Source organism: Mustelus asterias, chromosome 7 (assembly GCF_964213995.1).
Source record: "Mustelus asterias chromosome 7, sMusAst1.hap1.1, whole genome shotgun sequence".
In the NCBI taxonomy this organism is placed as follows: Eukaryota; Metazoa; Chordata; class Chondrichthyes; order Carcharhiniformes; family Triakidae; genus Mustelus; species Mustelus asterias.
This window is the reverse complement of record NC_135807.1, coordinates 69,776,659-69,802,922: the sequence shown is the minus strand read 5'-3', so window position 1 is coordinate 69,802,922 and position 26,264 is coordinate 69,776,659. Positions and strand designations below refer to the sequence as shown.

The 26,264-nt window shown below is 42.3% G+C and overlaps 1 protein-coding gene across 4 annotated transcripts in view; it reads left to right on the top strand.

The window, feature by feature from the left end:
• Positions 1 to 1,923: 1,923 nt before the first annotated feature.
• Positions 1,924 to 26,264, top strand: part of tox (thymocyte selection-associated high mobility group box) — a 255,159-nt gene continuing 230,818 nt past the window's right edge. For 2 of the 4 annotated variants that reach the window (XM_078217082.1, XM_078217081.1), the window contains exon 1: positions 1,924 to 2,422. In XM_078217082.1, coding sequence (XP_078073208.1) covers positions 2,318 to 2,422 — 105 coding nt within the window. In that variant the 5' untranslated portion in view covers positions 1,924 to 2,317. The remainder of the gene's footprint in view (positions 2,423 to 26,264) is intronic. The other 2 variants (XM_078217079.1, XM_078217080.1) reach the window with 2 other exon arrangements.

Genomic DNA, 26,264 nt, shown 5'->3' with positions numbered 1-26,264 from the left:
CCACTGAAATATCGGCCCAGATAATGCACTCAGGACATCTTGTGGTTCAATTGGCATTGTCCTGAAACTAGAAGTTCCAGGTCCAAGTCCCTCCCCAGGACTTGATGGTCAAGGAAGATGCATTCATAATGCAGCCAAAACAGATTGTGTATCAACCTGTAAATTCTTCCAACATATGCCAAATGCAGGTGGTAAGAGTGGGAGAGATTCCAGGTTAGCTGTGCTATGGGAAGAAATTGCAGCCTCTAGCATCATTATCCATAGTAAAAATGTATGTTGCCACAGTAACTCAGACTTTTTAGGGGGCTGGGTGGATCAGTTGGCTGGTTGGCTAATAGATCAGGTTGGTGCCAACATCATGGCATTCAATCCCTCTTCTGATTAGGGTGGATTTGGGACCTTCTTTCCTACACTACTTGTGGTGGAGGCTGTGGTGCTGTGGGTAGGACCTGCCTTTAGAAGAAGTTATAAGTTCAAGCCTCTTGGGTGAGGGAGGCCTGTAAAACACAGATGTCTGACTGCACTGAGCAAGGTTGATACCTTACCTTGGGCAAAGATCATTATAAAGTTTACTTCCTCTTATTTAAATTAAAAATAATTTGCAATGTTGAGCTTTACAAATTTCAGGGCCAATATTGTGTAACATTGGCTGTCCTGAAGGTTGCAGGATGGTGAAGGATACTCTGGATTGGGTTGAGTGCATCTCTTAACAAATTCCATTTTAACTGAAGGAAGCATCACCTCTAATCACATTCATATCTGCAACGTAAACTGCTAAGAAACATAATCAAAAATGTTGTTCGCACTTTTGTGTTATTTCCAGCTCTTGAACTGTGTGAAAGAATTGAGAATAAGCAAGATTTGTAGTTTTCATTGAAAATTGACTGTGATTCCCAGAATACCAGTAAAATCAAGGGAGCATCTTGAAATTCCAAGCAATAAAAATGGGAATTTGACCTATTAAATGACCATCAAACAACGGTCCCAATAAGAAATTGATAAGAATCATGGACTGCAATCCCAAAAACACCAGTAAGCGTTCTACAATCTGGCGTGATAAAAATTAAGCAAAATACTGCAGAGGTTGGAAATCAGAAATAAGAACAGAAAATGTTGGAAACACTCCAGTGCTCTGGCAGCATCTGTAGAGGGAGAAACCGTGTTAACAGTTCAAGTCAATGATCCTTCATCAGAAAACAGAAAAATAAAATCAAATTTAACTTGTTTGAACAACATGAAACAGTAGTCTTGTGAATGAACATATTCTCCCCGTGTCTGTGTGGCTTTCCTCCGGGTGCTGCGGTTTCCTTCTACAGTCCAAGGATGTTCGGGTTAGGTTGATTGGCCATGATAAATTGTCCCTTAATGTTGGGGGACTAGCGGGATTTTAAATACGTGGGGGATACGGGGATAGGGCCTGGTTGTTGTTGGTGGAGGCTCAATGGGCCAAATGGCCCCCTTCTGCACTGTAGGTTTTCTATGAATAACGAAATGGGGTTTAAGGGGAATTGCTCCCAGCACATCACGCCCCAAGCTTTTCACAAGAATGTGGGTAAGGGGAGATGGAATATTGCTGGTTGTGGTATGAGTTACTTTAGTTGGGTGTCGGCAAGGGGGAAAGGGGGAGGGGCGTGTTGAGATGTGTTAATAATGCCCAGAATGATTGTGCTGGCATGTTGTCTAATGGTTCATTTTCTGCACATCAAAACAAACCATTTGTTAGGCAGGATAATGTAAGGCTTTGTGTGAGTTAGCTGAGGGCTGAGTGCTACTGGGCGTAAGGGGGGGGGGGAGGTGGTGCTGGGGGAAGGGGGTGGCTGTAGCCTGTGAGAGCCCCCTCTGGCTGGCATTGTGTGCTGGTGCGGCTGGAGCCCCTCTCTTTGTGTGGGGAGCTGGTGCTTGTTCTTGTGCTCTCCTCGCTGTGTCACAGCGAAGCTCACCGGCTGCCGAAGGTTGACAAAACTACACATCCTCCTCTTGTAAAGGGGAAGGGGGGTGGGGGGGGGTAAAGTCGGGAAATTCTCGTGAAGAAAAAGAGAAACGCTTTCCTTACTGAGTTGATCTTTATTTTTTTCCTCTTCAAGTGTTACTGGACTGCAAAGCTGTTTATTTTGGACTCAGAAAACTACAGGCTGCTAACAAAACTGCTTTTTTTTTGGAGAGTTCTCTTACTGTAGACCACAAACGGATGTGAGACAGGGAAGGTGTCTCTCCTCCCTCTCCTGTTTCTTCTCTCTCTCTCTTTCTTTCTGCTCTCACCAACAAACCAGAAAAAAAAGGGGAGCTGCTGAATGTGTTCACTGCAAATTTAACTGAAATGGACGTGAGGTTTTATCTACAGACTGCTCCTCCAGCTAACATCTCCACAGATACTCCCTGCCTGGGACCTTCACCCTGCTTAGATCCATACTATAGCAATAAGGTGATTTACTTTAGTTTTCTCTAAAGCATGTATGATTACACGTGTGTCTGTTTGAATGTTCCTGGAGTTCTGGCGTAATGCAAGCCTGTGTGTGAGAGAGGGAGAACAGTGTTTGTGCAGCCACTTGGCTCTTTTTGGCTGGGTACAATAAGGTGGTACCGATGAGTTTCGAAGCGCATCGTATTGCATTGTAAGTGAACATTGAGGCCGGGATGTTAGGGCAGATCGATGGACAGACAGTAGCTTTTTGCAGCTTTCTCTCACTTTTACTCACAGGACTGAGTGGCGTGGCAGTAAAACTGCATTGATCTCAATAAACTAGTTCCGACTCATTTCCTTTCATTGTGTCAGAAATTGGGACTGAACAGGTTGCGATCATGTTTACATCTGTGTCAGTTGATAGGCTAATAGTTGCCTTCTAACATTTTAAAACCTCCGGGCGAAGGACTTCAGCTTTCTCAGTAACTATTTTGTTTTCACATTTGCTAATTGCAAATATAGTAATAGCCCGCTAAATGTTTCTAACTAGTGATCTGACTACCAGTGCCTACTACATAACAAAGTGAATGAACTTTTAAGAAATGTCCTTTAGATCCAGTTGACTGAGTTTTTAGTGCATGCGGTATTTAAGCATGAAGGGCAGAGTACAATTAAGATGAATCAATTATTATGGGGCTACTTTACTCCCGTTGGCATGGTGCTGCATAGTTCAAATTAGTTTTAAGCTGTATCAAACCTACTGTTTGTAAAGTGCCCGATGTGCAAGAGTACGAGTACTGGGTAGAAGTTGGAACAAGGCTGCTTATGGCAAATGTGTGAGGTATCTCTTGTGTAAACAGACAAAAATGGATGGTATGCTGTTGTATGTGGGTCAGGCTACAGGACAAACACAGAGGACCTTATAAGAACTGAGTATGAGGCATGAACTGAGATCTCTAGTTAAGTGTACGCATGGTGTGTTTGATGAAGTGGCAGCAAAGAAATCAAATGTATTTATCACTATTCCCAAGACTAAAATTACATATGCAGCAATTATTTAAACATCAGTGTGTAATTTTGTATGATAGTACACATTAAAGTAGGGTGGCATACTATCTAATTAATGTTAAACAATGAGACAATAATCAATATGTTTAAATACAGATGAGATTAACCCACCACAAATGTTAGCATCATATCTAATAACATCAATTTCCTTTAAAGAACATCTCTTTTTGAAATTCTTGTCAATTCAATTTTTATTTTCATTTTATAATCAATATTATCTCTGGAAATAGTGAGCTTGTTCGAGTTCACCTGTAACAAATTAAAATTACGATTCTGATATGCATAGAAAATTCAGATTCTGAAAAACTGGAAAACCAAAAAGTTACTACTTCAGTGTGACACAACAAAGCATCATTATCCTTTTGTGAGTAGCATCGTGCATCACGGACAGGTGCACTGTTTTATTTTTGGTGCCATTAACATTGCTAAAACAAGTAAGTCAGCCACAGATAAGCAAAAAGAAGTGTCTTAGGTTTTTTTGTTTACAATGTATAGTTGAATATAATGTCCATATGCGTAATATATTTTCCCTCTTTTAGATTAATACACATTCACCTTTAGGCTTTTTCCTGTATCTTCTCATGCAAAATGATACGCAAAATTAAATGAAGCTTCATTTTGTAAAATGTTTAGCAGTTGAAATAGAACATTTTATGTTAAAAAAGACCGCAATTATTAATATATGTGAGCATTTTCAATGTTTTGTAAAAGTGAAAGTAACAGGTGTAGTTAACTTTGAGGCTAGTCCAGCCTCAGTGTTTAAGATTACATTTATAGAATACTTCTTGGTTTATAATGTCAACTGCACCCATGACTGGATTACAGCCTTGTAATTCATTCTCAAGTTTCCTTTCTCTTGTAATTATCTGCAACAACATCTGAGCCTTCATTTGTATCAATGAAAAATGGATAAAATTAATAAATTGTTTTATAATGAACTATTTTCTGAAAACGCAGAAAGGTATTGAGTGCTCAAAATTCCTTTTCATGTACTAGTGGGTTCTGGTGCCAATCCAAATGCCCCACAAATTGTTATCTGTTATACATAACCTATTATTTTTCACTTAGCACAATTCTCAAAATGGTATCAACTTGCCTGTTATGAGAAAATAATTGTTAATTTGCCAGTGCAACATCTTTCTAGTGAATCCTAATCAGTTTTGTAATCATTGCCATATCCGTTCATTCATTTCCATAGGATGCTGGTGATTTATTTGATTTGTTTTAGTGAAACTATCATTTTCTTTGTGAGCATTTGAGTCTTCTGAGTAAGAATTGACCTTTCTGATAAATGGCGCTGGGTGCAGTTTTCTCCAGTCAACCATATATCATTAGTAGCTATTGTGAATTGCCCACGGTTGCTCTTTACCATATAAGAAGCCATTTATTTTCAGTCTTTTAAATACCCTTTAACTTGTTGCAAAATACAGCAAATAAATAAATGAAAATGCTGCAGGAGTAATTCAGTAACTGCATGTATCGACTTTTCAGAAACTAGTAACATTTGAACAAATGAGCTATTTAGAAAAGTACAGGTCGTATAATGTAATAATCACATTTAGTGGTTAATGAAAGAACCCTATCTATACTCCCTTGATGGCTATAAAAAGCTGTTATGTTCATGGCATCAATTGGGATACAGCTGCTATGCGTTAATGATACATCATTGTCTGACTGATACACACAGGAGAGGTCAAACCTGAAGTGACCCTCAGAACACTTAACAAACTAATCTAGTTTTAAATAACATATTACCACCCCAGAAACCTAAGTATTTCTGGCATCACATTGGACAGTCACAAGTAAACAGATGCCACGGAGGACAACTTCTATGGTGGTAATCAGTGGGGACAAGAAGATAAAGAAGACTTGCAAAGTTATATATTCAATTTTTAGTAATTTGAACCTTAGTCTTCAAAATTAACACTTTCATAGTTTTAAGGAAGTATTAGTTTAACATTCATTATGCAGTTCAATGCTAGGGAATTTTATTTCTGAACTTCACTGGATGTTCAGAGAATTCACTTTTATTCCTATTGTCCAATAGTATTGTTTGAGCATCTAATTTTAATTTCCATAGTAAGTATTTTTTAATGTTAACTCATTCTCAATTACATTGTTTTATTACAGCAGTTATTTTCAAACATGTCATGCTTTAGAGACTTATAAATAACACATCTAAATGGTTCCAGTTTGTTTCACTTTTTGCCAACATGTTAAGTAAATAGTAACAAAGTTACATTAAAACTTTTAAAGGAAACCACATGCGAATTTTTGGGGAAGGTTAGAGATGAACATTATATATTTAGATGCAGCTCTATTTAAATTATTCCAAGTAAACAGGGGATGTTGCCTGATAAAACATTAAACAGAAAACTATTTTAAAACAGAGCCATAAGCAAGCGTTGTGCTACTGTAGTCTGATTTTTTTTTTGTATTTTCAGCAATAAAAATCTATTTGAAGACAAGAAAATATTACTATTCCAATAATGTTGTTAGACAAGCTTTTGGAACTCAATATTTTGAGTTTAATTGTTACAACATTCCTCTCACTCTTACTTTTATGTGTACTTTCTACTGTTGTCATGCATTATTTTCACTATATATCAATGCGCAAGTGACACATTTTCAGCTTTCAAATCTTACACCTTTTCAGTTCACAGTTTGGATGATGGTGACAGTTTTGCTGTGAGGTTTGCTTTGGCAGTTAATGAAGTTTTTATGTGATGAGTATTTCAGCAGCTGCTTGCTTGTGAATGAGAAATTATAAGTTATATTGTTAGTTTCAGACATGGTATTACCTTTTTAACACAGAAAAATATATACACCATTCGTCAGTGGTGAAGCAAGTCTTTTATTCTCTTTTAGAGCTTAGCTCTCTAGGCTGATGTGAACTAGAATGGCATTGGTTATATGGTCAGCAAATGAATAGGTCTACTTTGAATCTGGACTGCTGCCAATTTTGTGCAGACAAAAGAACTTGACAAAAGAAAGAATTGCTAATGCAAAATGCAAACTAGGAACAATCTGGAAAAAAACTAACAACAGAAAAATTCTGACCATATGGCAGCACTGAATCTCAAATTGTTCGGTATTTAATGTACCTTTATAATATAAAAATAAAATTCGGAAATCCATCAGCCGCAAATGTTTGTGCTTCAATTTATAATGGTATTTATAAAGATTGCTGTTAAGTTAATGTGGTACAGTACATCAAAATTTAATTCTCAGTATGTGTTTTCAAACACAACAATGCACCCTGCAGGCTTTTTGCCAAGAAAACAGAGTTGTCCACTGTTGGAGTTCCTGTTTTCTAGTCTGTGTTGTAGTGGAAACAGTAGTTTGATCAGCTATGCCATGCTCCATATGTGACACTCATTAGTGTGTACTTGTCACTACTGCTACAGTAAAGATGCATCTGTGTTCACCTCATTTAGAAACATGAAACCTAGGGAGCCAGATTTTGCGTGATCATGTTAATTGTACTTAATTTGGGTTGATGATGGTAGTTGTGTACTTTCTGACCTGTTTAATAAAGTAGCTGGATAATTATCGCAGACTGAATCTAAACTAAAGTAAGAGTGTATTTTTATGTAATATCTGCCCCATCTTCAGAATGTTCTAAAGTGCATCACAGTCTGTGAATTAGTTCTGAAGTGTAGTTGCTGTTGTTTTGAGGATGTGGCAGCTGATTTGCAGTCTTTAAAACAGAATTTAAGCCCATGATTTCTGTAAACAAATAGAAACCAAAGAGAGCATATTGTTTGAATAATGGCATCATTAAATGCCACCTTAATTTATGGAGGCAAGAGAAGTTACCTTATGTTCTGGTAGAAAACATGGCACACAGCTGTGGTTGCTACTTTGAGCTTCAATCATAGTCAGTGTTTGAAACTCCCAATTTGTACATGTGAACACTTTTCTCAGTTCAGGTCAGCATTAGTGGAAGAGGAGAACAATTGTTGCAGTATGGGAAATGCAGATTTCACTGGAAAAATACACAACTGCTGCTAGTAGGAAATAAACTGGATAATATTTGCGTTGCAAGCTAATTCAGAGTAACGACACAACCTTCTTACTGGCTGTACAATCTGGAGAAAGAGCTCAGCAGTGGAAGAGGGGTAAAAAATTAAAGAAAACATTTAATCATGTTAGAAACTACAGATGATGAAATAACAGCAATAGACTTGACCTACAAGGAATCAATTGCTTTTTGAGAATACTGTACCAGCTTTATGAGATTTATGACATATTCAGTTGAGCAAAAACTTCATGATTGTATGCTTCAATACTTGGGCAGAAATAGAGATAAAATTAACAGAATAGAAGTTATTCCATGAAATAATAGATGCATTGTTACGTTTGTTTCATTAACGGGATCTAAAAGATCAGTTCAGCCACTGAGTCAGACCAATGTAATGCTTTGCTATCTATGATTATGCTCCTACTTTGAACAGAGTTTTGTTTCAGACACTTTCAGAAATAGTGTATGCTTCCATTATAAGGTTTTCAGTTGAAAATGTGCTAACATATTCTACTGCAATGAAATGGAACAGATAATAAAACTGAACCTCATAGACTGCTGTTATACATGATGAAATTCACTGACAGGATTATAGTTAGTTGTGTTTGTGTAATTGTACATTTTAAACATATTTCTGTTCAATAAATGGTGCTTTTAAAGAAGTGGCATACAATGACTTGGCATCAAATGAATTGAATAGATCCCTGATACTATACCAATTTTTCTAAAGGAGGAAATCAACTATAGATTGAATTGCTATCATTCGATTGCTCCCAAGTATACTTTTTAGTTCCTTTACATAAGAAACAATTGGTGTTGGTGCCTGTAAGTATATACAGCTCAGAAATTGCCAGCATTTCATGGGGGTTGTGGGGAATTACTACTATTTAGTATAGAATGAAGACCAGGAGTGACTGAATGTAAAAGCAGATAACTATCATCCACTCACTACAGTACTCCCAGTTCACCTTACTAATGATTTTTGAAGGTCACAAAAGAATTGCATTGTGGCAGTTGGACTGTTTCAGCCAATGTAAGTCCGTAGCCTGAACATGGCCCCAGTTTGGGATTAATTCATCCATTTTTGCTCTGATAAAATCTGGAAGAGTACGGAATCATACAAAGGAATTAGGCTGGATTTGGAAAAATGTTACATTCTTTAATGTTGCTATCTTTATCAAGAAACAAAGACATTATTAAGGAGCAGAGGATAACTAGATGATTGACAATGTTTGGCAGATTGTGCAATTCTCAACAGTAATTGACAAAAATATGGAGTTTGAAAATTTGTAATATTTTCTGAAGTATAAAACAACAGATATGTTTAAAATCGCCATCTTTTTTAAACTTTAAAATATTCAGATCTGCTGACTTAACATGCAGTATTAAGAAATAATAAAAAGGTTTAATTCTCAGTTCTTCATCCAAACTCAGGGAGAATTCAATACAACTTGAGAAAAGAATTTAATGTTATTGTAAGCTTCCAACCTTTTCTTAATGCCTCACATGTCAACATTTAAAAAGAGATGTCTTACTAATAAAGCTAATCAAGATAGAATTTTCTCCGGCTTGTAACAAAGGCTGTTACTGTTTAAGTTCCTGTTCAGTGGTTAGTGTGTATGGTTCATTGAGTGTTGTCAAAAAGGCTTTCCTCTTGATTGACAGCCTCATAGGAATGTGAAAAGGGATTTTAATTGCATATCATCTGTGTATATCAGAAGGAGTGCATTGGCAGCACTCACTGCAATTTATTACTGCTGAGGTCCATATCTACAGGTCAGGATGTATCAGTGGTATGTGAACAGTTTAAGAACTAACTATAACCCTGTCAGTGAATAACATTATTTAGAGTCAGTATTCAGCCAGTCAAGATAATGGACACAAAATCATAAATAAGTTTCCATCATTTGCATTGCAAAAAAGTACTTACAGTAGCTTTTTCAACATGTTGATATCATCAGTTTTATTCAACCTAGATTTCATTGTCAATGTTGAATCATGCAAATATACTTTTGAATGTATGCCACAGAATGCAAAACTGTGCAGGGACTTTCTAATCTGCAGCCAGGTATTATATAAAGCTTTTAAACTTTGTAATACTATCCAGCAATTTTTGGTAAATGTGCTCGTCATTGCTATCCCATAGCATTAATGCATAATGTCTAGTTTTATTGCATGATTACTGACTGCAATGCATAATCAACTGAAATAAAATTCAACTGAACGTTTGCTGCACTATGCATTTTGCAATTTATCTACTGAAAATAATCTTTCAGAATGCAAGTATTTCGATGATAGCATTTTAGTTAGTGACCTATTAAACAATTTAGTGTTTGCCTGGCAAGTAGGTAGCATGTTTAAAGTTGTATACTCTCTTTACAAGTGACATACCCTATTCTTAATTATGTTTTTAATCCTAAATGTAATTCTAATCCTAAATCTAATCCTAACCCTAGGTCCAGCATAACTCTTAAATCTAGCCCTGTGCCTAAAACAAACCTTGAGCATTTCTGTAGTTCCAACTTACCCATACCTCGTAACCCTATTTCAAATTCTGTTGGCACAATCAGCCAACTGCCAATATTGAAACTGAAGGAGAAAGGCGTCTCAAAAAATTGCACCTGCACGTAAGTCACTGTCTCTTGTTTTGCTTGTGTATGATGGTGGGGAGTCCTGAGCTTTATAGAAGCAGCGGGAGGCCATAATGCAAAGCTGCACTCGTGCAGGTGCACAGTGTTGAGGTAACCTTTTTGCCTCAGTTTCACAGGGGAAAAAAAGAATTGCATTTATACAGCACTTTACATGACCACTGGACACCTCAAAGTTTTACAGCCAATGAAGTACTTTCTGAAATGTAGTCACTGTTCTAATGTAGGAAATGTGGTCGCAAATTTGCACTCAGCAAACCCCCAAACCGCAATGTGAGAATGACTAGATGATGAGTTTTTGTAATGTTGGTTGAGGGCTAAATATTGGATAAATAACTCCCCTGCTTTTATAACGGTGCCTGAAATAACTCCTCAAAGGCCCGATATAACTCCTTTTCCAAATTCCCTTCAGTTACACTCTATTCCACTCCAATAACGGGATTTTCCAGCCGTGCGCACCCCGAGGCTGGAAATTCCCGGTTGAGGCCAACAAGTCTTTACATGGTCCACACCCCACCCCAGCCCCGTCTGCTACAACTCCAGTGGCGGACGGGATGGAAAAATTCCACCCCTGGAATGCTTCAGGTACAAAGTCAGAATCCGGAGTGCCAGTGGACCCGACGCTCCCATTTTTATATACAGATGAGGCTCCCTGATTGGGCAGACAATTATGACCTCAATCAGGGAGCTCATACTCCGAGATCCCAAACTCATGGGTCTCGTTGAAGTCATTACAGTGCTGTGGGATCTTTTACATCCACCCGAGCAAGCAGATAGGGCTACAGTTTAATGTCGCATCTAAAAGACAGCACCACAAAGAAAGTCGTGCAGTGTTGGTCTGAGGAATCGGATGATTTCCTGCGGGGCTGCTTAGAGTCAGTGGACTGGTCAGTATTTAAAAACTCTGTGACCAGCCTGAACGAGTACGCCACTACAGTAACTGACTTCATTAGTAAGTGTGTAGAAGACTGTGTGCCAAAGAAGCAAATCCGTGTGTTTCCCAACCGGAAACCAGAGATGAACAGGGATATCCACTGCTTGCTGAAGCTCAGGTCTGAGGCGTTCAAGTCTGGCGACCCTGACCTATACAAGAAAGCCAGATACGATCTAAGAAGATCCATCACAGATGCCAAAAGACAGTACTGGACCAAGCTAGAGTCCCAGGCGAGCCACACTGACCCCGCCGACAATGGCAAGGTCTGCAAGACATAACAGGCTGCAAGGTGAAGGCATGTAAAATCGCTGGCTCCAAAGCACCACTCCCTAGTGAGCTCAATGCATTCTACGCCCGTTTTGAGCAAGAGGTCAGCGAGAGCATGCCCTCCATCCTAGAAGCCCTGGATGAACCTGTATCTGGGGTCTCCATTGCAGATGTCAGAGCAATCTTCTCTAAGGTCAATCCATGCAAAGCGACTGGCCCGGATGGGGTACCCGGACGAGCACTCAGATCCTGCATGGATCAGCTGGCGGGGATATTCACAATGTGGAGATGCCGGCGGTGGACTGGGGTAAACACAGTAAGAAGTCTCACAACACCAGGTTAAAGTTCAACAGGTTTATTTGGTAGCTAAAGTCACTAGCTTTTGGAGCGCTTGCTGCTCCTTCGTCAGGTGAGTGGGATTTCAGTTCACAAACAGGGCATATAAAGACACAAACTCAATTTACAAAATAATGGTTGGAATGCGAGCCTTGACAGGTAATCAAATCTCAAAGGTACAGACAATGTGAGTGGAACTACGGACTACTCTCCGGAATCGGTTGCATTCTTGGACACACGCATCTCCATCAAGGACGGTCACCTCAGCACCTCACTGTACCGCAAGCCCACGGATAACCTCACGATGCTCCACTTCTCCAGCTTCCACCCTAAACACGTTAAAGAAGCCATCCCCTATGGACAAGCCCTCCGTATACACAGGATCTGCTCAGATGAGGAGGATCGCAACAGACACCTCAAGACGCTGAAAGATGCCCTCATAAAAACAGGATATTACGCTCAACTCATCGATCGACAGTTCCGATGCGCCACAGCGAAAAACCGCACCGACCTCCTCAGAAGACAAACACAGGACAGAGTACCCTTCGTCGTCCAGTACTTCCCCGGAGCGGAGAAGCTACAACATCTTCTCCGGAGACTTCAACATGTCATTGATGAAGACGAACATCTCGCCAAGGCCATCTCCACACCCCCAGTTCTTGCCTTCAAACAACCGCACAACCTCAAACAGACCATTGTCCGCAGCAAACTACCCAGCCTTCAGGTGAACAGTGACCACAACACCACACAACCCTGCCGCAGCAACCTCTGCAAGACGTGCTGGATCATCGACACGGATGCCATCATCTCACGTGAGAATACCATCCACCAGGTACACAGTACATACTCTTGCAACTCGGCCAACGTTGTCTACCTGATACGCTGCAGGAAAGGATATCCCGAGGCATGGTACATTGGGGAGACCATGCAGACGCTACGACAGTGGATGAATGAACACTGCTCGACAATCACCAGGCAAGAGTGTTCTCTTCCTGTTGGGGAACACTTCAGCAGTCATGGGCATTCGGCCTCTGATCTTCGGGTAAGCATTCTCCAAGGCGGCCTTCACGACACATGACAGCGCAGAGTCGCTGAGCAGAGACTGATAGTCAAGTTCCGCACACATGAGGATGGCCTCAACCGGGATCTTGGGTTCATGTCACACTATCTCTAACCCCCACGACTTGCCTGGGCTTGCAAAATCTCACTAACTGTCCTGTCTGGAGACAATACACATCTCTTTAACCTGTGCTTAACACTCTCTCCACTCACATTGTATGTACCTTTGAGACTTGATTACCTGTAAAGACTCGCATTCCAACCACTATTTTGTAAATTGAGTTTGTGTCTTTATATGCCCTGTTTGTGAACTGAAATCCCACTCACCTGACGAAGGAGCAGCAAGCGCTCCGAAAGCTAGTGGCTTTTGCTACCAAATAAACCTGTTGGACTTTAACCTGGTGTTGTGAGACTTCTTACTTGGGGTATTCACAGACATCTTCAACCTCTCTTTACAACAATCTGAGGTCCCTATCTGCTTCAAGAAGACGACCATCATCCTGGTACCTAAGAGAACCCAAGCAGCGTGTCTTAATGACTATCGGCTGGTGGCTCTGACATCCATCATTATGAAGTGCTTCGAAAGGGTAGTCATGGCACGAATCAGTTCCAGCCTCCTGGACTACCTGGATCCACTACAGTTTGCCTACCACCGCAACAGGCCCACAGCAGACACCATCTCCCTGGCCCTGAACTCAATCCTGGAACACCTAGATAACAAGGACACCTATGTCAGACTCCTGTTTATTGACTATAGCTCAGCCTTCAACACTATTATTCCCACAAAACTCATCTCCAAACTCTGTGGCCTGGGCCTCGGCACCTCCCTCTGCGACTGGATCCTGAACTTCCTAATTCACAGACCACAATCAGTAAGGATAGGCAACAACACCTCCTCCATGATCATCCTCAACACCGGTGCCTCACAAGGCTGTGTTCTCAGCCCCCTACTATACTCCTTATACACCTAAGACTGTGTGGCCAAATTCCCCTCCAATTCGATTTTCAAGTTTGCTGACGACACCACCGTAGTGGGTTGGATCTCAAACAATGATGAGACAGAGTACAGGAATGAGATAGAGGATCTGGTGAGGCAACAATAATCTCTCCCTCAATGTCAACAAAACGAAGGAGATTGTCATTGACTTCAGGAAGCGTAAAGGAGAACATGCCCCTGTCTACATCAACGGGGATGAAGTAGAAAGAGTCGAGAACTTCAAGTTTTTAGGTGTCCAGATCGCCAACAACATATCCTGGTCCCCCCCATGCCGATCCTATAGTTAAGAAAGCCCACCAACGCCTCTACTTTCCCAGAAGACTAAGGAAATTTGGCATGTCAGCTGCGACTCTCACCAACTTTTACAGATGCCCCATAGAAAGCATTCTTTCTGGTTGTATCACAGCTTGGTATGGCTCCTGCTCTGCCCAAGACCGCAGGGAACTTCAAAAGGTTGTGAATGTAGCCCAATCCATCATGCAAACCATCCTCCCATCCATTGACTCTGTTTACACTTCCTGCTGCCTCGGCAAAGCAGCCAGCATAATTAAGGACCCCATCCATCCCAGACATTCTCTCTTCTACCTTCTTCCGTTGGGAAAAAGATACAAAAGTCAGAGGTCACGTATCAATCGACTCAAGCACAGCTTCTTCCCTGCTGCTGTCAGACTTTTGAATGGACTTACCTTGCATTAAGTTGATCTTTCTCTACACCCTAGCTATGACTGTTAAGATTACATTCTGCACTCTCTTTCCTTCTCTATGAACAGTATGTTTTGTCTGTATAGCGCGCAAGAAACAATACTTTTCACTGTATGTTAAACATGTGACAATAATAAATCAAATCAAATCAGACCTCCAACAGTGCAGGACTCCCTCAGCAATACACTGGACTGTCAGCCTTGATTTTTGTGCTCAAGCGCCGGAGCGGGCCTTGAATCTAGAATCCTTGCAATTCAGAGGCAAGGGTGCTATCAACTGAACCACAGCTGACATCACTGTGATGAAAATTGATCACACCAGTGCCTCCTGCAAAAATATGTGGACAATTCATCTATTCTGCCTATCTCACTGCACCCATGACAGCTGCATTAAAATAGTACATGTAAAAGTTAACTCAAACACCAAACTTGGTAGGAAAATGAAATAGTAGGGCGTGATTTTCCAGCTGTTCACACCACACTCCTGCTGCAGCGAGGTTGGAGAATTTGGCACCCAGCCAAATCTCCGTTCACTGCAGCGGGATGGGAAAATCCCACCTGCGTGAACGGCCATAACATTCCAGCCCTAATCTTTAGTATTATTTTGGTATATAACGTTTAAATGTCTGCTCCTTGCACTTAAGAATATTGCATTTTTGAAATGCCCAGGAAATGTCAAGTTAAGGCTGAAAAGCAGTGTCCGGCTCCACATTTGAAAACTTTGGAGTTCTCACTCTCGTGGCTCCACTTTCTGTTCTTTTGCTTCTCTCAAGGTCTTGTGCAGACAATCAGCTGCGACTTCTGTACACTAAACACATTTCCCCTTTAAGGGGGCAGGCTGCCTTTAAGATGAACAGGCTTGCTGAAGCACATGTTGTGCAAGCACGTGGTTGGGCCCCACTTTCAGCAAGTCACCAGTCAGCAGTGCTTTCCATGCTGGGTAAATACTGAGGAGGCAGCATGAAGTTCATGTACTGCCTACTTGAATAGGAAGAAGTCCAGAGGGTGGTGAGTGTCTGGAACAAGCTGCCAGAGGAGTAGTAGAGGCGGGTACAATTTTATCTTTTAAAAAGCATTTAGATAGTTACATTGGTACGATGGGTATCAAGGGATATGGGCCAAATGCGGGCAATTGGGATTAGCTTAGTTTTTTTTAAAAAAGGGCGGCATGGACAAGTTGGGCCGAAGGGCCTGTTTCCATGCTGTAAACCTCTATGACTCTATGACTAAGTCTCACAACACCAGGTTAAAGGCCAACAGGTTTATTTGGTAGCACAAGCTTTCGGTGTGCTACCAAATAAACCTGTTGGACTTTAACCTGGCGTTGTGAGACTTCTTACTGTGCCCACCCCAGTCCAACACCGGCATCTCCACATCATACTTTAATAGGACCAGGGGCAGGCGATTACACATTGCTATCCCCATGCACAAAAATGGATCTAAATGAATTTTCTCCTCTGCGCCTTCAATGAGTGTTCATTTTCTTTATTTTAATGGGATCCTTCCAGTTTTTTTGCTACCCTGTGCTTTATGTGGTTACTTGTAGTGATCTTTTCAGCTCTCTATAATGTCACTTAGTGAAGACTCTTATTCACGACATTAACAGTCATGAATTTATTTCTGACACACAGGATGGCGCTTGGACTAATTATATTTTGAGTTTTAGTTTAGTGATATCGTGATAATAGCTGTCGCTCACAAACCCCAGGGTTTTAAAGCAATTCCTTGCAACTGATCCACAGTGGAAGTTGGCAGCTGAGAAGGTAACTTATTATCACAGATTAATAAATGCTATATAAAATTTAAATTTACAGCTCTTATTACTCAGAGCCCAGTGATAGTTTGTACAGATTCAAGTCATTATTATTGTGCCATATTTAAATCCTACTTCAAATAGCTGTGTGCCAAGCTCTAATTGATGTTAAAGATTGAAGAAGTAATTAGATTGCGAGAAGTGGGAGATAAGATTAAAAAGGAACACATTTTAACAGATGGGTTCAAAAGCAGTAACATTAACTTGCATTTATTTCGTATATGTAACATCGAAAAAAGGCCTAAGGGAAAAATGGATATTAAGCCGAACAAGTAACTATTAGGAGGGATACCAAGAGCTTGGCAAAGAGATGGTTTTTCTGTATTGTAGGGTTTCTATGATTTCTATGATTTAATCAGGGTATTAAAGGGAGAGATAAAGGTGTCCACTGCTTTCTTGTTTTTCCCCATCAAATATAATAGGCCCCCATCCCTCTGGCTAATAAATCAGGGGGTAGTCTGCCCAGGGGAAATCATGGCTGCCCAGCAGCTATTTAATGGCAAATTTACCATTAATAGAAATGACTTCTACCCCTCAGGAACAGGAAGCCACGTCTCAGTGAGCTGCTGGACAATCAGAGGCTGGCAGTTCTCCAGTTAAACCTCAGTGGTGGTGGGATGAGACCCATAGTTGCCCACTTAAGGCCTTCAATTTAACCACTGGCAGACAGGTTACACGATGCCACCCCCATTATTGGTAAAATAGATGACCCTAAATGAATTGGGGCAGCCGGTTAGATAGATCTTATGCAATTCCCCCTGCCTTCAAATCTGCCAGCAGGGTAGCGTAAAAACCAACCCACCGTGTTTGCATTGTCACTAAGGGATTTTGCTTCTGCCCAAGAAACCAGTGGACCACAGTCCTTGTGATGTAAACTTTCCAGTGCATTTAGACCAAGCAGGGTGATATTAGCTGTACAGTCCAGGTCAGAAAAAAGGGTCTGAACAATGCTAGTGCCAATGATGCAGTCAGTGTTCCAGCCCAGTGCATGATAGAACAGAGTTGGAGTAGGAAGTGCCCATGTCCTACTCCAGGGTTGGTATAGAAAATCTCAGACTTATGATTCCCTAGTTGCACTTGTACTTCTGTGTCATAATGTAGATCTTGAATCAGTCTCAAGAGGATTTCAGGAACACCAATGCCTTGTAGAACCTTCCATTGGACATTTTTCATTGACAAGGAAAATGTTGCCTAAGGTTTCCATTTGCGATTGCCAGAGAGTGGTTAAATCTGCAATGAATCTTATAAAATAAAGGTAGAGCAGCTGTAGCATGTATTATAGATTGCCATGCTTCTGTCCAAGAAACCAGTGGACCAAAGTCCTTGTGATTTACACTTTCCAGTACGTTATGGAATGGCATGGATGAAACATGATTACTCTGAGTGACGGTATTTTGGTAGATGTGGGTGAAGCTGAACAAGTAGGGCATTTCCAAAGGTTGTTCCGAGAACTGAGATTTATTTGTCTGTAACTGCCATGTTAAGTGCATAGATAAGTCTTTATCTATCTAGGTAGTAAGCTGCCATCAGAGGGGTGTAGTGAGCCAGACACACTGAGCAGAATTGGCAGAGCAGTTTCAGAAGTTAAAAAGCTGGATAGTCTGGAGTCAGCAGAAGGTGAAGATCCTGAAGAAAGCACAAATCTATCTGACTTCCTTCTAATGCTTTTGTGTGGATCTGAAACATGGATGCCGATTAACTAAAACATCAAGGCTAAATTATTGGAGGATACAAGATGGTGGTCAAAGATGTCTGTGAGCAAGACCATGGTAATAAAGATCCTGGAAAATCTGAACCATTTTCTGTATTGCGGGCACCTCCTCTTGAAAAGGCAGACATGGATGATGAAATTCATCATCACCTTCAGTGCGCCTTCGGCTGTCTGAGGGAAAGAGTACTTGAGGGCCATGATTTTAGGACTGAGATCATGGTTTACCAAACATTATTAATCCCCGTGCTCCCATTTGCTTTGGACGACAAACAGCAGGAAGTTCAAAGTACTGGGAAATTATCACCAGCATTGCCTTCGCAAGATCATCCAAATCCAGTGGCAAAAAAGGCGGCCAACTGCCACAGCCCCCCAAACCAACTTGCTCACCATCATGTGTGCGCCGCTCAAAACCAGCACCACTGAGTGGGACATGTCTGCCTGACACCAGACTCCCCACGTGACTGCTCTCCTCGGAACTTGGTTTTGGCAGGAGACTCCCAAGGAGACAGCAGAAGCGCTTTAGGAATGTCCTCAAATCATCCCTGAAGATATCAAACATACCCAGTGACTCATAGAATGATAGAAGAATCATAGAAACCCTACAGTACAGAAAGAGGCCATTCGGCCCATCGAGTCTGCACCGACCACAATCCCACCCAGGCCCTACCCCCATATCCCTACATATTTTACCCGCTAATCCCTCTAATCTACGCATCCCAGGACACTAAGGGACAATTTTAGCATGGCCAATCAACCTAACCCGCACATCTTTGGGCTGTGGGAGGAAACCGGAGCACCCGCAGGAAACCCACGCAGACATGAGGAGAATGTGCAAACTCCACACAGACAGTGACCCAAGCCGGGAATCGAACCCAGGTCCCTGGAGCTGTGAAGCAGCAGTGCTAACCACTGTGCTACCGTGCCGCCAGGGTGACCTGGGGGTGGGGGTGGGTGGGGGGGGGGGGCGGGGGGGGGGGGGATTCTCCCAAAAGTGCTGAATTGTCAAGAAAACTGTTCTAGATCATGACTGTTTTCTCAGTTCAACTTCACGCTTGAATCTCATTAAAAACCCAGGGGGCGGGGCCTATTCACGCTGGAGTTTGACAGTTCTGGAACTCTGCGCATGCGCAGTGGCCCCGATCTGCCAGTCTCCCTGTTTGCTGGCCAACCCGATCGCTGGCCAGCCCGGGACCCCCGCAGTGCTGCTCTCTCTAACCAGCCCGATCGTGGCCCCCAGGACAATTCCTGGGCCAGCCCCGAGCCCCCCTGTCCTAGAGCGGCCCGATGTCCAGCCCCCCGCACCCAGCAGTGGCGGTCCCCTCACCCCGGCAGACCCTCCCTCTCCCACTGACACCCCCCCACCCCAGGTCAGAACCCCCCTCCAACCCCCCCCGCACCCCGCAGACCCCCACCGCCCCCAGCCTGCCCTGATCGCTGGCCTCCCTCCAGCCCAGACCAATCCCCATGCAGAGTGGCAGCAGGAACCCCCCCCCAACCCCACCAATCACCCCGAGGCCCCGCCCCCTTGGCATTGCCCAATGCCTGGTGGGCAGTGCCAAGGTGCCCCGGGGCATGGGCACTTTGCCCCTTAGGCAGTGCCGGGGGCACAGGCTGGCACTGCCGGGGTGCCCATGCCCAGGGGGCACAACCTCCCTGCCGCCCGACCCCCTGGGGGGCCCCGATTATCCCCCCTTCACTCTGGCAGGGTCTTCTGCTAGTTCCCCGAACATGGGGAGCTACTCTAAACCCCGCCGGAGTGAAGTACTCCTGGCGGGGTGGGAGATGCTATCGGGTCCGGCAAGTTCCGTGCCGGGCCCGATAATCACATGTAAACTACATTTAAAATACATTAAAAACAGATTTAAATCACTTATCTCTCTTCCCGCCCGTTTCCAGCGCAGTCCCGACTGCTCCTGTTCCCTGGCCTGGCTCTGGGAGATGTGCATGTGTCAGGAACGCATGCACGAATCCCGTGAAATGGCCAACATGCGATTCTCCCGACCGGACCTGCCAGAAAATTTGCGGGTCGCGATGGAAGAATCGCCCCCCTGGTTTCTGACTGACTAAAATAGGGAAGGCTCATCTGGAAGACACTGAACATATTGAGAGATTTCATAGGGAATGTGCAGAGGCAAAGTAAAAGTGTTGAAAAGAGCACACAAACCTCCATAAAACTTAGCTATGCAACCCTTCAAGCACCACCTGACCTGCATGTGGCAGAGTCTGCAGACTATGCATTCATCTTATCCGCCATCTTAGAACTCATCGAACTAGAGTGGAAGCAAGCCATCCTCGATTCCAAGGGACTGCCTAGGAAGAAGAAGAGAAGAGGTTAGATGGGCTTTAGATTGGTTTCACAGGTCGGCGCAACATCGAGGGCCGAAGGGCCTGTACTGCGCTGTAATGTACTATGTTCTATGTTAAGAGTTAGCACTGTTGGCTAGACAGCTAGTGTGTGAATCAGATTAATACCAGCAGCTTGGAGTTCAATCCCCATTCCAGCTGACATAGACTCAAGGCCTCTTTCTCATCCTACTGATAGCAAATAATTCTGGTACTTTGCCATGGTTAGGCAAATAATTGCCAAGGATCAGCCTTCAGGCAGAGAACCTTTGCCACCCATGAGCCAAGTTTCTCTCAAAATCAAGATGTCAATACAATTCTCCACAATGAGGGTCTAGATGGATGGAGAGGGGCAGTGATTATTTATTTACTGACAGCATTGAAGGAGAGAGCAGTGGGTAGGCTGAACAGGTCAGGAAGTAGATTTGGGAGGTTTGCCCTTATTGAGGCACTGAATTAGGTACTTTGGAGAGGATGGGACAGTGTGAATTGCTGTCTGTAAGAAAACAGTGATGGGTGTTTTATGTTCTCTTTGGGAATGCCTAGAGAAGTCCAGCAGGTAGCATGGGCTTATTCTAGGTGTGTTCGAAACTTGGAATGTTAGCAGGAAGCAGGTGAGTACTGATGGGTTAGAGAAGAGATTGACGGGTGCGATCTAGAGGGAAAGGAAAGGAGATGTGGTCAGGTGAAAGGAAGTGAAGGACACAGGAGAGAAGATCCCAAGAGGATAGAAAAGTAATGGGATCAGATCTGGAGCAGTAACCTGAATGCACATTATTTAGGCACCAAAGGAATTTCAGTTACATAGGGGTGGCAGAGATTAGGTGAAACATAACCTGGGCATAAAGAGATAACAGGAAGGAGGTGATTAAATAAAAATGTTCAAAGATTGAGTCTGAAGGTCAGCAATAGAATAAAGCAAACTTTTGGACAACGTAGTGTTATTTATGGTATCCAGGTTCAGAGCAATCTGTGGAGTGGAATAAATCCAAAAGCCATCTAAAGGATAGGTTATCAGCCAAGTGAAATCAGCGGGCCAGGAGAAGCAGAGTGTAGATGTTGACATTGGATCCAGTGGATTTTCTTTGTGGCCTCAGGTATTAGCAGTGCTTAACAGTCATTCTGAAGGATCAGCACTGGAAGGAGGAGCAGTGAGAGTGAAAAGTAAGGGCGAAGAGCAGTGAAGACCAGCGAGCCAGTTGAGGGTGAAGCATTAATGTACTGATGAAGGCAGATAGTGGAGCTGGTTGAAGGAACAGATGGTGAACTAGTTTAAATTTGAGGAGGTTGAATAGCAGATGTTGTGGATGGGAGATAAAGTTTGCAGTGTGAGCATTAACTTGTAGCTTGAACCTGTAAGTTTTCTTAACTATACCCATTATAAAGATTAGCTATTAAGAGTTTTAGGAGTGGGGGAGAGAAGATTGAAGAGGATGGCAAAGAATTGCAGTGGCTGGCCATGGATGGAGTTCCAAAGGAGCCAACTTTTATGGGAAGTTGCCAGTCTGGGAGCCACCTTACAGAAATTGTAAAATCAGTGCACGAGTGAGTTTCTAAATTGATGCTTGCGGAATTAAATCATCCACAATTTGGATGTTAAATCACAGGTTTGACCTTGGATAGCCATTGTTAACATTATGAATTTGAGCGTCCGGTCATGACTGAGTGTCATTTAAACTTCCCCTGGAGTCAGAATGCTAGTACAACTTGGTTGTGTATACCAAGGAGAGAAATCATCTTTGTGGGCTCCTGACCACTATGCTTGGGCCCCTTTTCGGAAGGTTAACCACACTGTGATGTTGGTGGTTACTCATTGACATGCCCATAGTATGGACCAGCCTTTTGCTTGCGAGATTGAGAAGATCAGGTTTAATCCATGTAAGTACCTATCTAGCTTTATACTGAACAAGTTTTGATCTTGCTTTAGATACCCTCACGAATAGATATGTGCTAATCACAAAAGTAACTTGCAGTTATATGGAGCCTATAATGTCAGTTAGCTCAGTTGGCTGGATGGCTGGCTTGTGATGCAGAGTGATGCCAACAGCATGGGTTCAATTCCTGTACTGGCTGAGGTTATTCATGAAGGCCCTGCCTTCTCAACTGTGCCCTTTGCCTGAGGTATGGTGACCCTCAGGTTAAATCACCACCAATCAGCTTTCTTTCTCTCAAAAAAGAGGGAGAGCAGCCTTTTGGGACATTGGCGACTTTTATTTCAATGTCAAAAAACACCCTAAAACACTTTTACAGAGGTGTAATCAAAAATATCTCCATCAGGCCAAACAAGGAAATGACCAGAAACTCAAGTTTAAAAAGTTGCCTTTAGAGAGGGTCTTAAAGTGGGAAAGGGAAGTGTAGTGATCAGGGATTTTGGAAGAGAATTCCAGAATGTAGGATGTGGATGGCTGGAAACCAGTTGCAAATGGTTAGGTGAATGGAAGGGAATAGATGCTGTAAGTGATCTGAACATCTTACATTCAACTGTATGTCTGTAGTACCTAATATTTAATTATACGTAACAAAAGTGGTGCAACAATAGAATGCCCTTGTGATCTGAATGGGGTTTTGTGTTGTTCACACATTGCCCACATGCACCTATCTAGACTTTGAATAGACTGATTGAAATAACACATAGCAAGGTGAGGTCAGATGCCAGTTGTTAAGCTACTTTATTTATTAACAAGTGAGCAACAGTTATGGTCAGATTCACTTAATTTAATCAGCACAAATTGTCGTTATATAATAATGCAAAATAATGACCATGCTGTGCTTCCCTACATCAGTGCATTATCTAACATGACTTGAGCAGAATTCTGACTGCCTTCCTGCATCCTACTCTTGAATCTGATGCATGCTTACCCTGGTAGCATTCTGTTTAAAAAAAGATCTGACTTGTCAGTGAATGTTCTCATCCCAACGTAAATCTCTCCCTTTTCACAGCTAGGGAGGAAACATATGCCAGGGAGGCCCTGGATGCCTGGGATCCGGGCTCAACTGATATAGCGGGTGTGAGCTGTTTATCAATTACAATCACAAGCTAACAAATTGCTTATTGTTTTTCAATCTTTATGTCAACAACATGATGAAGAGATAGTGCACCTCACTCACAGTTACATCAGATGTCATGTAACTTTAATTGGGACTGCCAGTTATAAAACAGCCCATCTAAGTTATCATGGCAGTAATCTATTAGTTTAACATGCATGCAAAAAATACAAACAAGTAACGTTATTTAATCTAAAAACTCAGGTTATTTACTGGATCTCCTACGGAACCCAGAGCAGCTAGAATCAGCTCATTGAGTTCTTTGGGAACACAGCCAGTGGTAAAATTAACTTCAGCAGGGGAGCAAAACAGGCTATAATGGATCTTTAGTGGGAAGTAATATCTGATGAGATGTATCACAGGTGACTGATTCACACTTGCTCGCTTTGCGTGGAGTTTGAAATTTCGCCCCTCAGTTCTTATAGGGGAACAGCCCTTTGAATTGAACCCAAGGCCAGGATGTAAGCGCCATAACTGGTTAGCTACTAATCTGATCATTAAAATGTTACAAGTTTTGAAGAATAATGTTTAATGGAAATTGTTAAACTAGTGCAGATGTTCTTGGGTAAAGGGAATTTGTTTTAAACTTCTGGAGCTTTTGCATTTGAAGCATTAAAGACTTGAATACTGCAGAGTTAACACCACATGCATGTTTCACTTTCTAGAATCACATAATCAAACATGTATTGCTCCCAATCAAATGTATAATAGCAGAGATATAAACAAAATCTGTTCTTTAAATGATACAAATTTTCCCCATTCTTCAGCTCCAGTTATATTTTTTTAACCACAAATTCCTGGAAATGTACATTGATAATAATGCCGCAGTGTCAACAATGGATCTGGGACCTCTTTAACACTGTCTGCAATGGCAGATTTCCAAATCAAAGAAATTTCGGGATGAAGAAAGGAACAGAGAGAATGCTCATGAAGAAAATGGGGCGAACTAAAGTCAAATCCTATACAAAAAAAATTATGAGAGGTGGACAAAGATTGCATTAAAAGAGGAGAATAAATACAGAAATTAAATGTAATGGCGTAAAAAACCTCTCGGGACAATTCACCACTTGTAGGAGTGAGACTTCACAGATCCAATTGATGAAAGTTGGGTTTCATATTGGAACATAAATCACATTACTAACAGGGTCACTATGATGTGAAATAGCAGCCCTAAAGGTCTTTCTGAGATTCATTCTTTTTTATGGTGCAAACATAGCAATTTCTTGACGCATTAGATGGCAAACTCCAGTTTTTTTGAGAGGTTTATAATGGAGCAGTGCAAATAATCCAGCAATCTGTGCTGATTCACAATTGTTAACGTATTGCTTCCTCACCACTAATTGCTTGACTTTTTTTTAATGCACTGAAGGCAGGTGCCATGAACTCACCATTATTTTCTCACAATTTATGGCCCATTATTTTCTCAGGCTCCAGCCATGAGCAGTTTGATACCAAATGAGTTAACTTTAGTGATGATTTTAGTTTATTTGAAGCATTGCCTAGTTGAAAATCCCTTAATTCCATCTGCCGAGGGTCAAACATATGGGTAAAATAGATTACAGTCACGTTGATTCAAATGAGATCATGTTCTACCTTCAGCTGGCAGGTGCACCCTCTCCCTTTTCTGGTGAAGCATTATCCCATTGTGATAAGGCTAAATTGGATCTGGCCTGTTTATTATCTACTGAAATCAAAAGCTATAACCAAGAAAATGTATAGCAAGATGCGAAAGCAGCTTGCTTGCAGATAATCTTTCGGAAATAGCCATTGTGCTTCTGCTGTGATGGAAACATTGAAAAACCCTCAAAGTGACTTTGTATAATCTTTCTGGAGGTGATGACGTGTTTGTCATGAAACAGAAACTTTGGACAGATTATACAAATTTGCTTCTGCAGCACGAGCAACAGTTTGTGGTATTAATGGATGGAAACGCTGACATTCGCATCCAAACTGCCAATGTGTGCAGCATGTGTGCAAATTTGTATGATATTCCCTTATGGTTATACAGGCCGCAGTACTTGCAGAGGAGGGGCATGGGACACATAATGACTTGGAAACCTAAAAGTTCAAGTAATCCAGAGACCTTGCTGAATTTTATGGCAGAACATTTAAAAAATAACCTTCCATATGTCGACCAGCAGCCAGCCACATGAGGAGCTAGCTGGCTGTCAGGTAGAAAGGCCTGGGCTGGAAAGCCGCAACTGGGCAGTTGAGAGGAGGGAGGACAGTTTTGTGGCAATTAGGGTAGAAATGGTGGAGAACAGATCATGGAGGTGGAGCTGGAGTTCGGAGTGGAATACTGTGGGGGTTGGGTGGTGAGATCACGTGTGATCGTGGAGATTGAGGGGGAGATCTTGGAAGTTGGGGAGAGGGCTTCAGATTATGGGTGGTGATTCGATCATGGTGAGGTAATTGGTGGGCCATGGGTGGTACTCCCATAGTCCTCAAGCAGCACCCAACGCTTCTCAGCTGTGTTTCTTGAGCCCTGAAAAACCCAGCCCAAGCACTGGCATCTGAAACATATTTATTTAATTTATTTTTTAGTGTCACAAGCATTAACACTGCAATGGAGTTACTGTGAAAATCCCCTAGTCGCCACACTCTGGCACCTGTTCGGGTACACCGAGGGAGAATTTTGCAAGGCCAATGGGAGGTAACTGGAGCACCCGGAGGAAACGCATGCGGAAACGGGGAGAACGTACAGACTCTGCACAGACAGCGACCCAAGCTGGGAATTGAACCTGAGTCCCTGGTGCTATGAGGCAGCAATGCGAACCACTGTGCCACCATGCCACCCCATTTCAGGCATGCAGTCCCATTAGAAAATTAAAATGGCCACCTTGCTGCTCAAAATCAAATTAATCACTGACCCTTACCCCACCCAATTCTGCCCCAGTTAAAAGGCGAAGTTTGCAGC